The sequence below is a fragment of the Durio zibethinus genome, chromosome 19 (genome assembly GCF_047325235.1).
Source record: "Durio zibethinus cultivar Kanyao isolate XHJ-2024 chromosome 19, ASM4732523v1, whole genome shotgun sequence".
Classification (NCBI taxonomy): domain Eukaryota; kingdom Viridiplantae; phylum Streptophyta; class Magnoliopsida; order Malvales; family Malvaceae; genus Durio; species Durio zibethinus.
In genome coordinates, this window is record NC_143180.1 from 9692232 (window position 1) to 9708941 (window position 16710).

Below are 16710 nucleotides of genomic sequence, written 5' to 3' on the forward strand. Positions count from 1 at the left end.
ATATCTATATATTTTTTATAAATTAAAACAAAAGCTCTAAAATAATATATGTTCAGGAAAAAATAGAAAAAATGAAATGTCTAATCTCATTCATGACATGCTCATATATATCCGGGATCTAAGGATCGAATGCACAAACCTATCGTTAGAAAACAAAATGTTAAAAAAAAAAAAAAAGGTTTCTTGAATTATTTCAATATTTTAATAAATTTTTAAATTTTTATTATATCTAAATAAGTCTTTATTTTTAATTTGTATTAAAATAAAATTTTATTTTAAAAAAATGATTTATGTTAATAATTTATTTAAATACAAAATAAATATTAAAGATTTATTTGGATACAAATTAAAATTTTATTTTGATACAAATTAAAATTTAAAAATTTATTAGAGTGTAATAAAAATATAAAAATTATTTAAATAAAATGCTAATGCTAAAGTTCATGGATTTTTTTTGTTATTTTAGCAGATAATTTGTATATTTATATCATATTTTATAAAAAATTTAAATATTATAATTAGTATTGATATGAAAATATGAATTTTTTTTTATTTTATTAAATTTATATATAATTTTTTTAAAATTTTAAAATTTATCATTTTTATTTATTTCTTATCAATTTTATATGTTATTAATATATTGTATTTTAAATTATCAAGATCCTACGGTGCTTAATAAATTTCCTATATTAGCTATAGTAAACAAATATTAATCCGTAAATTATTAACTTTTTTATTGGAGAATGAATAACAAACAGAAAAGGAGTGACTGTGACTGTCTTCCGTCACTTTTTTTGTGATAGTTATAACAATAATTATTGGTAAAATCAATTTGGTATATGTTGGGTTAGACTCAGACATCATCATTTTCAATTTGCCAAGTTGCCTAGAAATTTACAGACAAGTTGGAGATCTCTTGATAAATATCTCTTTAACAAAATGTCATTATCCTGAACTGGCCTTTTTTCCTTTTATACCATTTGGATCCCTAATTTTTCATCTACTTAATACTCAATAGCATAATCAATTTTATTTACTACTTTTTATCGCATTACTAATTCTTGACAAAAGCGTAAATGACATCACACATCTATAATTTTTATATGATTTTTTTATTTGTAATTTTTAAAACTTAATTATGAATCTATGATCATTTTTAAATATTTTACATTCTTTCTTTTTGCCAATTACAAATAAAAATTCAAGGAAATTTGTGGCTTTAAAATATACAATTTATAGTAAAAGTTCTGAGTTTATTGTTTGGACGGACATGTTCTTTTGTTTTTCTTCTTCCGTATTTCGATAGATATTTTCTGATTTGTAATTGTACTTTTCAAATGGGATCATCATTTTATTTTATTTTCTATTTTACAATTATGTCTGTCATTTCTTTCTCTTTTGGTATATTTTACAATCATCAATGCAATTGCCCAACAACTTTAGAGATATTTGATAGATATCTCCGAAACAAAATGTCATTATTGTCCTATATAAACTTCAAATAACATGCAGTTTTTAACAATTGGATCCTTTTCTAGTTTAATCGCCAATGAAGATTTATCTTAATGCTAAAAAGATGGCTATAAATCTTTTTGGTACAAAAAAGTTTACGGTGAGAAAAACTTCTTCATCTCAATAAAGATCAGAACAAATTGTAAAATTAAAAAATATTTGTATTAGATTTATAATCGCTCATTAAAAATATTACAACTAGTGAGATTTAAATTTAAATCTTAGAAGTGAATATTCAAAACATATCAATTTAATTAATCATCATTTACTTCATATTTTCAATTTCAAATTCAAGTTTTACTATCTATGTAAGTTTAATCTAAAGGTGACCATGAGCCCCATCAAATATGGTTGATACCTTGAAAATATAAGCTTAATTTAATTTAAAGAATCTAGTATAATCAATTTAATTTAACATATGAGATTACATAAAATAAACTAAATTAAATGTTTTGTTTAACTTGCTTTTGTCAAGTGTATTTGAAAAGTTCGAAAATAAAAATGATGCTTATGAGCCTAGGTTTAGTAATCCAATAATTATAAAAAAAAAAAAAAAAAACACAAGAAAACTCAATCATATCAATTATATATATATATTATTTGTACAATGATAGAAAAATTATATACATATATATTTAAATTAATAGTGCTTATGAACCTTGAATTTAGCTTTGGTGATTCATGTACTACCCTTAAGAGGTGACATTCATTAAATTTGAAATTCAAGTTCTAATATCTACAATCCTTTTCCTTATCCTCAAATTATGGTTTCGTATAAATTAAAAGATCTAAATACTCAATTTAGAATTAGAGGTTTCATATTTAGCACTATACTAGATAGGAGGTTTCATATTTACCGCTTTACTTTTTTTTATACAATTTAACATCTTACTATATTTTTTAATGCAATTCTATTCACTTATGGATGAAAATAGATAGTTCATCTAAATTAAAGAATATTCCATTAAAAATTTTTAATCATTCCCTTAGTTTTCATTATATAAAAAATAAAAATACTTTAAATTTTAAGTAAAAATAACATCAAAATTAAATAATAATGAAAATAATTAGATTTTTCTTCTAAAAATGCCATTTGACATTGTTTATTTTTATTTTATAGAAAAAATAAATGGTATATTACCTTAACCTGATTTTAGTAAAAAGTAAAGTTATAACATCCAAAATAAATAAACTATAAAATTAACTAAAACAATAACTAAAATGAATTGAATTGAACTCAAAATGCTTTGAGGATAATTCTAATCTAAAAAATCAAATCAATTAACTAACAAAACAGTAGCTCAAAAGCATTAACAAAATATGATTACTAACCGAAAATAACTAACTTTCAACTTTTAACAAAAAAAATATCTAGAAACTTCTTAAGAAATGATCCAAACAAATTCTAAATTGCAAGAATAGAAGGTAAACAAATATCGAACCACAATTAAAAGGCAAGTAATGAAGAAAAATTGCAAGAACTAACAAGTAAACATAAACCCAAATAGAAAAATTCAAATATGGAATTTAATTGAACTTGGAAAAAAATTATATCTACACTTCTACAAATCAAATGAATTTGAACTGAGTTAAAGTAAACTAGATCTACAAGATTACAATCAATTTCAACAAAGAAATTGAAGAAAACAATGAAAAATCAAGCTTAATGAACTAGAAAAAAAACTGAGTGCAAGAATACCAAAAACAAAAGAGTTGAAATAAAATCTAGCCAAATAGAATTGAAATGCCTGAATTTAAAGGCAATTAAATGAAATTTAGAAAGTGCAAAGTGAGAAAAGAAGTAATCAAATGCCCAATTAGGAGAGAAGATACTTGAAGTGCTGTCATTCACTTAAACTTCAGCATACATTTTGGATCTAACCAAAACTTTGAAGATTTTTTTTGGAAATTTGTAGATTGAATTTGATGTGATCATTTCTAGAATTGTAGAACAATAGAATCAAGAATTCACAAAAAAAAAAAAAACAAAGGATTGAAACAAGCAAGAATTGATCAAGGTTCAATACAAAAACCGTAACTAGGTCAAAATTGAGAATTGCCAAACAGATTTGAGAATCAAATGAAAATGCATCAAATTAAATTTGAAAACTTAAAGACAAGGAACTTTTATTGAAAGATTCTTAAAGTGCATGTAAAATAAAGGCAAGAAAAGTAAATTTTGTTGGAAAATAAAGACAATTTTCTTACAAATAGTCTTCTAAATGAACAATGAGGAAACTGTTTAGAAAGAAAAGAAAGTAAATACAAGGAAAAGAAAAAAAAATGTAAAAACTAGCTAAAGTTCTCCCAATGGCCATCCACTCTCTCCAATTTATAAGCAAATGTGACAAGAAAAATCCAGCTCAACCACCACTTCTTCTAGATCTTTCCATCTTAACTAATTTGCATCCTTAGCTTCCTTGGTTGCTTTTTCTTGTTTCACTTTACTTCAAGCTTTCTTTATTTGATCTTGTAAGTTCCAAAAAGTCAATGTTATGTGTAATAAGAAGCCTTCAAATTGCAAACTAAGCAGTTGCATTTGACCTCTCTTTGAATCCTCAAAATGGCACCACAAGCTTTGATCTCCTTGCCAAATGCGTCCAACGGCTCACATTGAATTTTACTTTCGATATTTGGTGCCAATTGTCTTAGAAGAAGAAAATGCATTGGAGATAATTAATAGTCTTAAATCATCAACATATGACCCATCTGTTGTTAGAAATTTAATGAAAGATGCCTGAATGATAGGGAAACATTCCAATCATTTTAGGCAGCCCACGTGAAACAGGATGCAAATAATGTAGCACATTTTTTAGCCAGAACATAGATAAAGTAAGTATTGGTTTGAAGAATGCCCTTCTATTATTACTAATATTGTTTTTAATGATTGTAATGCTTTTACTTATTAATGGAACCCTTAAGCCTTTTAAAATAAATATTTTTTTGTCACTCAATCGTTAATCTCTAATAACATTCTGGCATTGCCACATCAATTGACCATATATAAAAGTAAAATATATTTTTTTATTTTTTCCCTTCTCTCTCCTCCTATTCTCTATTTTCTTTTTCTTTTTTTTTTCAAATAAAATTCAAAACTTAGCAATAACCATAAAAAAAATCCAAAGAAACTTAGTTTTTGACCAGTATCGATCGTGTCGGCCATCATTGCCACCATCGATTGTGTCGGCCATCATTGCCACCATCTTGCTATTGTTCATTGATGTCGAAAAAGTTCCCAAAAATCCTAAAAAACTTCTCTTAATCTCCTAATCACTTTTATCTAATTAGTTTATACTAAATAAGTCCCAAAAAGCCTAGATTTAGAATTAAAAGCCACAGCCTAAAACTTAAGATAGAGCAAATGGTTAGTTTGGCTAATTCGATTTTAAAATTTCAAAAATTAACTTAACCGATTTAATTTATATAAAAATCAAATTATCTTCTTTTTAAAGCTTATCTTCTTTTTAGAAACCTTTACACCATCCATAACGACATTAAAAACAACAAATTAGCAAAACCACCTTGCTTAATCTCCAGAAACAAGAGCATCCTATTCAATAACTAACAGCCATGACAAAAATATCAAAAGACTTGTAAATGACCATGACTAAAATACACTAAACAAATCACAAGTCTAAAATTATCAGCAAGAGATTGAAAATAAATAAACGGATAACATCTACATACAAGTTAAAAAAACTAATGCAACTAAAAAATATTCAAAGTTTTATCTTTTTTCCTTAGAGATATTTAAAATTTCACATCCAGGAAAAGAAATTTTAACTTTTACCTAAAAAAACGAGTTGCAACTAAGGTAAAAACAATTGCATGATTGGACAAAGCAAAAGCATTTTCCAAGAACCAATCAAAAGAAAAATTGAAAAAAAAAAAGAATCTTAATAGTTTTTGGCGTTCGTGAAGTATTAGGAGAGCCAAGTGTAGATTAGTGAAGAAGAAAGTACAAACCCTAGAAATTATAAGGACAAAGGTTTAGGTGCTTTGGAGTTTAAATCTCGATAAAGAGAGAGAAAATAAAAGAGAAAAGAAACTTAAGTGATAATAAGAATTGAGAGAGGTGTGAGGGAGAGAAACTGAGGAAATGGGAATAGTCGCATAGAGATTTTAGATTTTAGGTTTCATAAATGGGTATTAGGTAAGGATAAGTGGATATTTCTATTAAATATTTAATTATTAAAAATCAATTTTTTTTATTTAATTTGTAAGATTCAAAATCATAAACTGACTGATTAAATTATCTAAACTGCTCCTTAAATCGATTAAATAAAAAAAGTGAATCGATTTAATTCAATGATTAATTTTAAATCGATTTAAACCGCTCACCCTTACTAAAACCTTTAAAAAAAAAAACCAACTTTCGTCATTTCAAAGGACACTACAGCTTAATATGTCTATGCCCTCATTTTAGCTTTCCTCTCTTTCAAATCTCGAGTCCCAAAACCCTTTGAAACACCTTAAACAAAACCTTTTCTTCTATTTTTTTAATTTTTAATTTTTTTCCCTCAAAGGGAATGATGTTGGGTTTGAGGAAGGATTGGAATAGTTATTCATAGATTTAGCTTTCTACGTTGCCTTCAAGTGAAGTTCGAGAAAATGGTTCTCGAATACGAAGCTTTTACAATGGTTTATTTTGGCAGGCTTTTGTTCCATGCATGCTCATTAGGTATAAGTTTCGTCAAAGATTGGATCGTACATGTTTTCAATAAATTAAATGTACGGGGCTTCCATGACAAGAGTCTTCCAAAGAAGGCATTATTGTATGGGTCAAATTGTACAATCCAAATATTGTTCTTTGGTTTTCACTGTTGCCCGCCGGTAACAGATCTGGCTATCTGCGTTGAATTGAATTGCATAACAGAGGAAGCAGAAAGAGGAAAATATATTTTTATTTTTAAAAATTATTTTATTTTTTTTAGTGTCACATCATTTTTAATTAGTGATAGTTTTAATGACGTGAATATGTCATGTGGTCATTAATATTATACGGGCATCTTCCATCAGCGTTTTATAAGAAATTAATAGTTGAATGACAAAGAAAAATTTATTCAAATATTAGTGATTAAATAAAAAATTTTAATAGTTTAATTATTATTTTAAAAACATGCATATAATTGAGTGATTATTAATGTATTTTATTTTAAAATTTATATTCATTTATTAAAATTATTTTTATAAAAAATATAAATATTATTAAATAATAAAAGAGAAAACACGAACAATTTGAATACAAAAAATTTATATTTACTTTGTTTCTTATTTATTTTTCTTTTTCCATCTTTGCACGGTATTTCGTGTAGCTAACTTTCAATTAGGTTTCATTTGAAATTTTGAATGTTTTGTTAGTCTAGTGTAATGCAATTAGGACCCCTAACTATAATGGGTAACCATTTGGATATCATGGTTCTTGCACGATGGAGCCATTTCCATCATGGTGCAACCATGGTCAGTGATTGAATCTTTATTTTGTTTTTTTTTTTTCAATTTTTTATTTATAGATTTTTAATTAATTAATTAATTAAAGTAATGCATAAATTTATATAATTACATAATAAAAAATGCAATTAATTTATGTATTTAAGTAAAATTTGAAATTTAATATCTTTATTTTAATTCATACAAATTGAAATTTTTTTATTTTAATAATTTGTTATGATGGTCCAATAGTTAATAATATTAAATTTTTCTTAAGATTGGTGATATGATATTGATTTTACTAACATGTTTTTCGTTAAATTGATAAATTTTTGAATAATTTCAAAATTAAAAAAATATGATACGGAATTTTTATAATAATATACTATGAAGCGGCGTCATTTTGACACCAATTTCTTTTTTATAAAAAAATAAAGATTTTTACTGTTTTTACCCAAAACAAAAGCATTTTAAAATAATTTTAAAATTAAAACAAAAGTAAAATCCAAACCTCAGAATTCTAATGAAATCAAAATCATCAAATTTCACAAAAAAATTAGCAATAAAAATACTATATTTATATCCAAAGCACCAAGAACTGTTAAATCACAAACAATATTCAAAGCATCAAATTAAACTCTTAAATCAAAATAAAAAAAAAAATCGATTCCAAAATACGATTTCCATAGCATAAACGGCAAACCCCCTGTTCTAGAATATCAATTGATTCAATTCCAAAATAATAACAATAAAAAAAAATTCACTATTAAATTTATTTCTATTATTTTTTTTATTCATTTTCTTTTACCTCCTACACAGACATCAACTCTTCCAAACCACAAGTCCCTTCATTACTCTTCAAACATTAAAATCGAAACTAAAAGCATAGAAATTTTTTTACTCAAATAGCCAATATATATCTACCAAAACCCATCTATATTCTTTCAATTCGAAAATTGACTGAAAATTTTTGTATAAATACACAAATAAATATATATAATTAATTGCATAAATTAATTTTATATATAATTAATACATATATAAATAAATAACTACAACATTAAAAGTACATAAATACAAATATAAAAATATATGATTATATAAATAAGTAAAAAAATTGAACAAATTAAATATATAATATGATTATGATTAAATTTCATATATAAATATAATATGTGTCAAAAATTTTTAAGATTTTAAATGTTAAATAAAATTAAAAATACATGAAAATAATTTATTAGTGCCTTTAATTGTTATCTTTTTATTTTCAATTATTTTTTTTACTTACAATTTACTATCATCACTATGTTTAACAAATACATCTTTTTATTAACATTGATATTAATTTCACCATTGCAATTTCAATCTCATATTTAAGTAACTAATCTTATTGACTTTATATCATTATTTTATTCAATTTCATTATTTATCCAAATAAATGTTTATCGTTAAAATTATAAAATAATTGATATGATAAGTTAAAATTACTTTTTTGAAAGCAAAAAATGAAATAAGTTAAAGTTATAGGAATAAGTAGTACTACTTTAGAAGAGAACTAGAATTTGACCCCCACTATGCTCCTATTGATATTTTTAATCGATTATTTTATTTTTAATATATTTATTATCATTTTAATATAAAATAATAAAAAAATTTTAATAAACATAAAATATTAAAAGTTTAAGAAATGAAGTATAATATTTAATATGTTATGATTATTATTTTTTGTTATTAACTTTTCATGTTATATTGAAGTTTTGTGATTTTTGAAAATTATTTATCAATTGCATAATCTTTTTAATTTATCATATATTCTAAATTTTTTTTGTGAAAACAAAGAAAAATAAGAACAATACAAAATTTATAGTTTTTAATTATTTTTTTTTATTATACCTCACAAATATATAATAAGATTATACCTCACAAATAAAAAAAAAAATACAACATAATGATAAAAAATTATACTTATAAATAAAAAAAAAATCACTTTTTGATTTTGGATTTGAGTTTTAAGCTTGTCTAAATGAGCCCCAACATTTAACTTAAAATTCATAAATGCTCAAATCACCTTTTATAAATTTAAAATTTATTATGCAGCTAACTTTAATATATGGTATATTTAAAAAATTAATTGAAAATTTAATTATTAAGTGACATTTATCTCTTTATTAGAGCTCAATTGAACAATCTTTCTACTTTATCATTTGAAGATTACTTTTATATTATGAATCGATAGTTAATTTGGACTTGTTTGCGTAATTATTGATTAAAAATTAGTAGTATATACTGCCAAAAGACCATTAACAAAATTAAGAAAATGAAAAAATTGACGTGCTGCAGACGCTGATAGCATTACACTTTTAATGGTCGCAAGTAAAATCATAAATAATAAATAAATAAATAAATGGCAGACAGCCACCTGTTGTATTTGGAGCAGCTTCTGTTTGTTTATTCGCCAAATTGCACTTAGATTTAGATCTATAATATCATAATCTCTCATACCAATCTCCCTCTGCTATGACTCTACCCCAACAAAGTTTTTCCTTTTCTTCCTCATGGATTCCCCTTTCTTTCCAACAATGAAACAGTCGCCAAACCTCAAACTCCTTCTCTTCGTTCAGTAAAAATCCATTGCCACTCAAACTAAAGCCTTCAAGCACATCTTCAGACAGTGGAAACTGAAAATGAGCTGTCTTAGAATTGCTTTACTTTTGTTCCTACCGGTTGTAATAAACGTAAGAAGTTGATTTTTTTTTTTGTTAAAGAAGGTTTTTTGTTTTGTTTAGGAGATAAAGAGTTAGGACATAAGAAAAAAATGATATCAGCAGGGATAAATTTGGTGATGACAGTAATAGGATTCACAGTAAGTATTATGTTCATAGTGTTTGTTTGTACACGTTTGGTTTGTGCTCGGATTCAGCTCAATGCTTCTCGGAGATCCTTTCCTATTGCTTCAAGATCTGATCTTAGTATAGTAAGTGTTTTTTTTTTTTTTTTAGTTTAGAAAAGTTGTCTGCCTTTTTGTCTTATTTCTTAAATTTCCAGAACTGGGTTCTACTCTGTTTGTGTTGGTCTTTTTAGTTTTATTACCAAATCTGTTTTTTTTTTGGGTGTTCAGCGTTACTGATGGAAAGCAATGGTTTTCTGAACACGTTTTTTCTTGATAGTTTTTTTTTTTTTTTAATTTTTCATAGCTGGGCATTTTTTTTTTTTTTTGTTTTTTAATATTTGGAATCAGATTATTATTGGGTATTCAGCATTCGTAGTGAAGGAATGGGTTCGTGGGTACTGAAGAGAAGTTTTTAAACCATTTTTACTAGAAATTGGGAATTGGATTTGTTCTTTTTGAAGTGGTGTTTGGTACATCCTGTTAGGATCCAGCTGCTTTCAGTATCAATTCTGTTTTTTCCCTTTCAGGAATTTTTAACTGAAATCTGCATTTAAACTTCTAAAATGGGTTCCACACAATTTTAGTTTTAGGTTTTTTTTTTTTTTTTTGGGGGGGGGGGGGAGAGTTTACAGAAGAAACTATGAGGTTTGAGTCGCAGAATTTCTTTCTTTAAATTTCTGCCAAGTAATGTCTTTGTTGTGAAGGATTTTGGCTTTTATGCTTTAACGCCTTTGTTGATATGTTAACTAAAAATTACAAGATAAAAGAAAAGAAAGAGGAGAAAAGGTTAGTCATTTTAGGTATATCAGTGGGTATCAGTACATGACACGAACACTTTCTGTTAGAACTACCACACGGAGAAGAAAATATAAAGTCAACATTAAATTTGAGTCATTTTCATATTTTTCCTTTTTTGGTAACCCCATTCATCCTTTATGGAGTGATCCTTATTCCTTATTGATGGTGAAGTGGTGAATTTTGGATCGTGCAGCTTGAACGGGGTTTACATGGTCTTGAGCCTGTCGTTGTTGCCAACTTTCCGACCAAGAAGTACAGTGATGAGTGCTTCTCATCTACAGAAGATGCTCAGTATGTTTTCTGAACCTTTCTTAATTTCAGAACTTACTACGTCTTGCTTTATCCCATAACATTTTACTTAGCATGTAGACAAATTTCTTTAACTTTTGTCACGAGAAGAGTGTTAGATGCTTAGGATTTGCAGGAGAGTAACCAATTTTCAGTGTTGATTTTTCTATTCATAGTGGCACCATTTGCATCATCCCTGTGGATTTGTGAGCTTAAATTACTACTGAGTGTAATGCCTAACGAAGCAGTATGGAAAATTGAAAGATTTTGCTTTAAAGTCATGAAGCATACATCAGGTCTCAAATGTGATGACAATCGATTAGATATCTATAATGGAAGACAGAATGTAAATGGAGGAAGATGAATTGAGATGAGGGATAGCTGAAATCTTGAGTGTATATTTATAAATAATATGAATATCTAGGAAATTGTCAACATTGTCCATATTTGATACTATAATGATGCATTTTATGGTGAAATGCATTGCACAATGAAGAAAATAGATGTAATCTCAAACAGCCTGAGATGTTTAGAAATTTTAGTTTCAACTGATTGTCTGGTCTAACAAGATTTGGTCTTTTTATTATTATTATTATTATTATTATTATTATTATTATTATTATTATTATTATTATTATTAATAATTTGAAGTCAGGTCTAAGGAGCCTAAAGCCAGTGCTAGTTTATTTTTTCTCTAGTTATGTCTTTCTTTTAACATTTGCCTGTCTAATGGTCTTCCTTTTACCAAGCAGCATATAGATGCTGTATGGTTTGGTGGGTCTGCGTCATAGATACAAGTTGTTTCTTTTAATATATTGCTTAGTTGCTAATTTTTCTTTGTCATAGTTGGTTCTAATGTGAATGCTTATGGCAGCTTGCCAAACAGACATTAAGAGAAAAGAAGGAACATGTGTTACTGGCTTTAAACCTTCAGTCGGTTTCTAAAGTCCATAGTTGTTTGCGCAAATTTATTTATCTGGTGATCTAATTTCACTTTAGCTGTCAGTAATGTCAAGTGCATAATTCCACTGTGGACATAAAAAATGACATTTTCCTTTTGGGTTTTGTCTACCTTCAATGTGGTTTGATCTTTGATGCAGTGTCCTTAGATAATACAAAGGTTCTTGTCCGACTAAATTTCTGGAATACTTTTTTCTCATGCATAAAATTTCTCCTGTGTCAAATGTCTGAAAACCACAGAATCACTTGTCAGCCTGAACATGATATTATGTGTCTCATACATTGTACACCTGATGCACACCAGGGAAAATAATAAATAGAGATCAGGGATATAAGGAACATGAAATTTAGGGTGAAATTGAGGAAATTTGTAAAGAAAGAGAGAACCAAATGGAGAAATATCAACACTAAAAATTCAAATCTTAGTCTCAATACCCTATAACCAAAAACTAATAGTAAAACACAGATTTTTTTTTCCTGTCCTTTAATATTTACTGTTTCAAACTAATATCTCTCCTCTATGCTATGGCAAGATTTCTGAAGTTAGCTAAAGTTTTCTGTGCTTGAACCAAATCCATGTTTTTTTATTAAAATTTTTATGGCTGGTTACATGTTCTGAAGATGTAAGCATGAGCTATGGCCTGTCATTATTTGCCTCATTAACCAATTGCTGATGCCATGGCGCATTACGGTTAGAAAGAAGATTAAAGCTCATTAAGTCAAGGCCTTTTACATGTGGGCAAAAAAAAGAAAAAGGTCAAGGCCTTTTAATTTGTTGAGTCAAAAATTCTGATACATAACATTTCTTTTTTCTTAAATTTATGTGGAATGCGTAGAAAGGGAATGTTGTTGGCATCTTTTCTCAATGCTATACGCACACACAAAGTGTTAATCTTCAGCCTGCTCTTTAAATTCCCCAATGTAGAGTTTGCAAGTGCAAGTAAGACTTTAAACCCTTGCCACCGTAGAAATATGTTTGAAAAATTGGACTTACCCAGTTTTGCTGGACCTGGATTTCCTATGTTCTGTCATTTTTACTTTGTGTGCTGTAGACATGCCATATTTTCAAACTTGATTTGATCCTTCTAGCATTTTAATGACTGTAGCCGACATTGATCCTTCATTGGAAGTGTTCAACAAAAGACTAGTAGATAAAAACTTGTCAGAGGTTGTAGGCAAAAAAGAGGGAATATGCTTTCCTTGCAATTACCGGTGTAATTCTTGAGTTGCACACTTTTTTTTCCCACTGCTTGGAAAAATGTTGTTCGGATTAACCACTGAGCAAATTTTGGTTTCCATCTTTTTTGACAGCCAAACTTCTGGTTTCTTAATTGATAAATTTAGTTAAAATATGAATTTTGGCACCCTAAAGGGTAGGCAATTTTTGCATTTAATAGCCCTTTGATGTTTTAGGAAGAGCTAGCATCATTCAACAAAAGGTGAAAGGTGCAGTATAGAGCATATTCTAGAAAAACTTTTCCTTTCTTATGACACTCTTTTTATACGTAGACCTATCATTAAACAACAAATATGGTTTCAAGAATTTATGCATAACAATAAAAGCTAAGCTCACTATAGGTTGACCAAGGGCATTCTCCACTTTTAATGGATAAAAGATGCCCCCACTTGTCTTTTAAAGTGGATGTTAGTTGTTCCATAAAAATTAAAAAAAAAAAAAATAGTGGAGGATTGTTGTTTATTTATTTTGCTTCCATTAAATCTGAAATGATTGGGTAAGGAATAGAGGTGGAAATTGCGTGCAATTGGGCTATTCTGTCTACAGATTTGAGTTATTCTGAATTCGGATTAACTAAGTTTGGATTGTATCGGATTTAGATAATTTCTGGTTTGAAACATTTCAAATTTGGCCTATTTCAGGTTTAGACCATAATGGTTTTGGTCATTTTAGGTTTGGACCATTTCAGATTTGGGCCATTTCAGGTTTGGTCAATATCGGGTTTAGTTTGTTTTGGGTTTGGTCACTCTCTAGTTAAATCACAATTCGAATTTTTTGGGCTTAAAAAGCAGGGTTTTATGGGTTTTGGATTGGATTGGTCTTAGGTTTGGGTTGTTTCAGGTTTGGAATTTTTCTGGTTCTTTTTTCTTCAGATTTGGGTCCTTGACTTTTTGTAGTCAATCCGGATTGAATAGGGTTTGGTCTCGGTCAGTTTGGGCAGTTTTTTGGGTTCAGTCAGATTTTGCCTCTTCTAGTAAGGACCTGCCTCTTTGCATCTCCCATGCAATTTATCCTACCAAATCACCTCTTATGTTTTCATTTTCGTCAGGGGGAAGGGGGGGTTGGGTGGTGAGATTCATGGACAAATAATTTATTCGGTATCTACCCTGGCACCTTTTGTGTGGTTGTAACCTTCCAAAAAGAAACATCCAAATGTGTGATTTATAAGTACAGCACTAAGACTATTCCATGAATTTCATAACAAACATAGATAACTTGAAAGATAAATATCAGCCATTTCTAAGAAGCAGCCCAAGATAACCCTATATGTATTATTTTCACCATATTTGATTTCTTTATTACTTTGGTAATCAACTTCAGCTGTAAACTTTTTCTGCATGTTAGATCTGGCAGTGATACTTCATCTTTTCCTCACAGCTGGAATTTTAGTTGGTATAATTAATTGATAAGCTCTGCCCAGTATAAAGTTGGGATGTCTTTTTTTTTTTTTGTCTAAGCTCTCTTTTGTTTGATACATAACTTACCATTGGTCCTGTGACACGATATACAACCTTTGCAACTAAAACTTAGTCTTGACCTGATTTTAAGTATATATACTAATGATGATCCGTTGCAAATAGAAGCTAATTGAAGGATTGACGGTTCAAGATTTTATTTTATAGTTTTGTTATATTTAAATTTCTAGTGGCATTTGGATGTTGGAGATACTATTGATGATATGTCCATCTTGGTTCTGTCTTTCCCTTGCATGTTCTTTCTGTTTCTGTCAGTTTACTTTGTTTCTTCCCTTCTGTCTGATTTCAATAAGTTTTCTATTTCCTCCTCTTTCCTATCCCATGCCACATGAGTGGATCTAGTGGAACATCTAATTGGTGATTTATCCAAACTCTATTTCAATCTAAAGTTAAAAAAAAAAAAAGATTTAATTCCAACAAAATCATGACTGCACTTAAATTCTTTGTTGTATGCATAGAATTGTCAAAATACACATGCCATATTTCTGGCTTTAGGTTTTGTGTTAGGTATTGATGGAGCTTTTACTGTGTCTGCGATAAAAATGGATCTTGTCATGCCTTAAAGGTGTCTCATGAGCAAAACTTTGAATCTTATAATTGAGGAATCATTTTGCTTCATGATTCTTTTGATAATCTAACATGACGATTCCCTACTACAGATATATTTCTGTAATTCTGCAACTATCTTGTAATTTCTGTTTTTTGTAATCACTTCTTGGTTGATTTTAGTATCTGAATCTCCTCTCACTATGAATAGGTGTTTTGCTTTTAAATATTCTGAAGTTAAGGGAAGATCAGTAATTCTTATTTATTTCATCAGGACTTTGTGTTTTTAGAATTGTTTACATATTTTCTTGTCAGTAAAATTGCTTATGGTCTGTTAATTGCTATGCGTGGCAGGTGCACAGTTTGCCTTTCTGAATACCATGGTAATGATGTCTTGCGAATCCTCCCTTATTGTGGGCACTCTTTCCATGTAAAATGCATAGATATGTGGCTACAACAGCATTCCACATGCCCTGTTTGCCGAATATCACTGCGTGAATTTCCTGAGAAGAAGCGCTTGATGCAACCATTGTTCAGTTCAGCCAACCGATCTCATTTTGGCATGGAGTCTTTGAATTCACATTCTTACAACTGTTTGTTGAGAGGGCAAGGCTTTCCGTCGAGAACCCATGATAACCGTGAGATGGACCGAATTCAAGAGAACTCTTTCATAACTAGGGGCATTGGACCAGAAGCAGGGGAGAACATGTCCCCAACAACTGAAGATTATCGGACCATTAAAGACTCAAGAAACAAACATGTAGAAAGCCCTTCAAACCTTTGAATTATGTTGGTCTTTAAGAATGCGAGTTGAGTTTATTGAGATGTATTGTTTGTTGATGTATCCAGCAGAATTTGGAAGCAAAGATTCCACTAGAGCTCCTGCATGGTAAGTGAATTATTTTCCATTTTGTAGCGTAGTGTAAATATGTCAAATGTTTTTTGTCTTCGTATCCTTTTCCTCCTTTCAACGGTGGCTAGTTTCTGGCACTCTGGCAGTTTTGTTAGCTCAGTTGTAAAACTAGCATTAGTCTATATTGGTGAATGAGGTGGTTGCTCTCTCTCTCTCTATCTCCCGACAGGCCTCGTTGTGTTTTATATTTGTGTGCATGAATTCTTTATTTGTTTTCTCCGTGCCTGCTACTCTATGTCAATTCGCATTGAGTTTGGGTTGGGTCGGATCATTTCGGGTTTGGTGCTTAGATTATTTAAGATTGCATTATTGATTTAAATTATTTTAATTTAGGTATGAATTAGAGTTTTAAAATAAAAATAAAATTAATTTTGAATAATATTGAATTAGTTTTTCAGATTGTTTGAATTTAGATAATCAAATATGTCATTAATTGGGTAAATTTGGGTTTAAATTGAATGAAATTGAGTTGATGATTTTTCTTAATTAAATTGAGTTGGATTGAGTTTGGATGTATATTTTGAATTCGAATAAACTTTATTATGTGCATTTGGTGGGTGGGTCTATGATCTTTGCTTAGATTTCAATTTCTGCCAAAATTGCAGATTGACTATGTCATGCAAATCTTGCCCTTTGCTTTGGGCAATCTTGTCAGCTCATA

At 28.4% G+C, this 16710-nt stretch overlaps 1 protein-coding gene across 2 annotated transcripts; it reads left to right on the forward strand.

Annotated features, from left to right (window-relative positions):
• The first annotated feature begins 9384 nt into the window (after positions 1-9384).
• Positions 9385-16199, forward strand: LOC111309905 (RING-H2 finger protein ATL7-like). 2 transcript variants are annotated; one of them, XM_022908919.2, is made up of 3 exons: positions 9385-9916; positions 10824-10921; positions 15491-16199. In XM_022908919.2, the coding sequence occupies exons 1-3, from the start codon at positions 9758-9760 to the stop codon at positions 15918-15920; spliced, it is 687 nt and encodes a 228-aa protein (XP_022764654.2). In that variant the 5' UTR covers positions 9385-9757; the 3' UTR covers positions 15921-16199. The 2 variants fall into 2 exon arrangements, with proteins under 2 accessions (XP_022764654.2, XP_022764655.2); XM_022908920.2 differs by having other exon boundaries at positions 9388-9677.
• Positions 16200-16710: the final 511 nt, after the last annotated feature.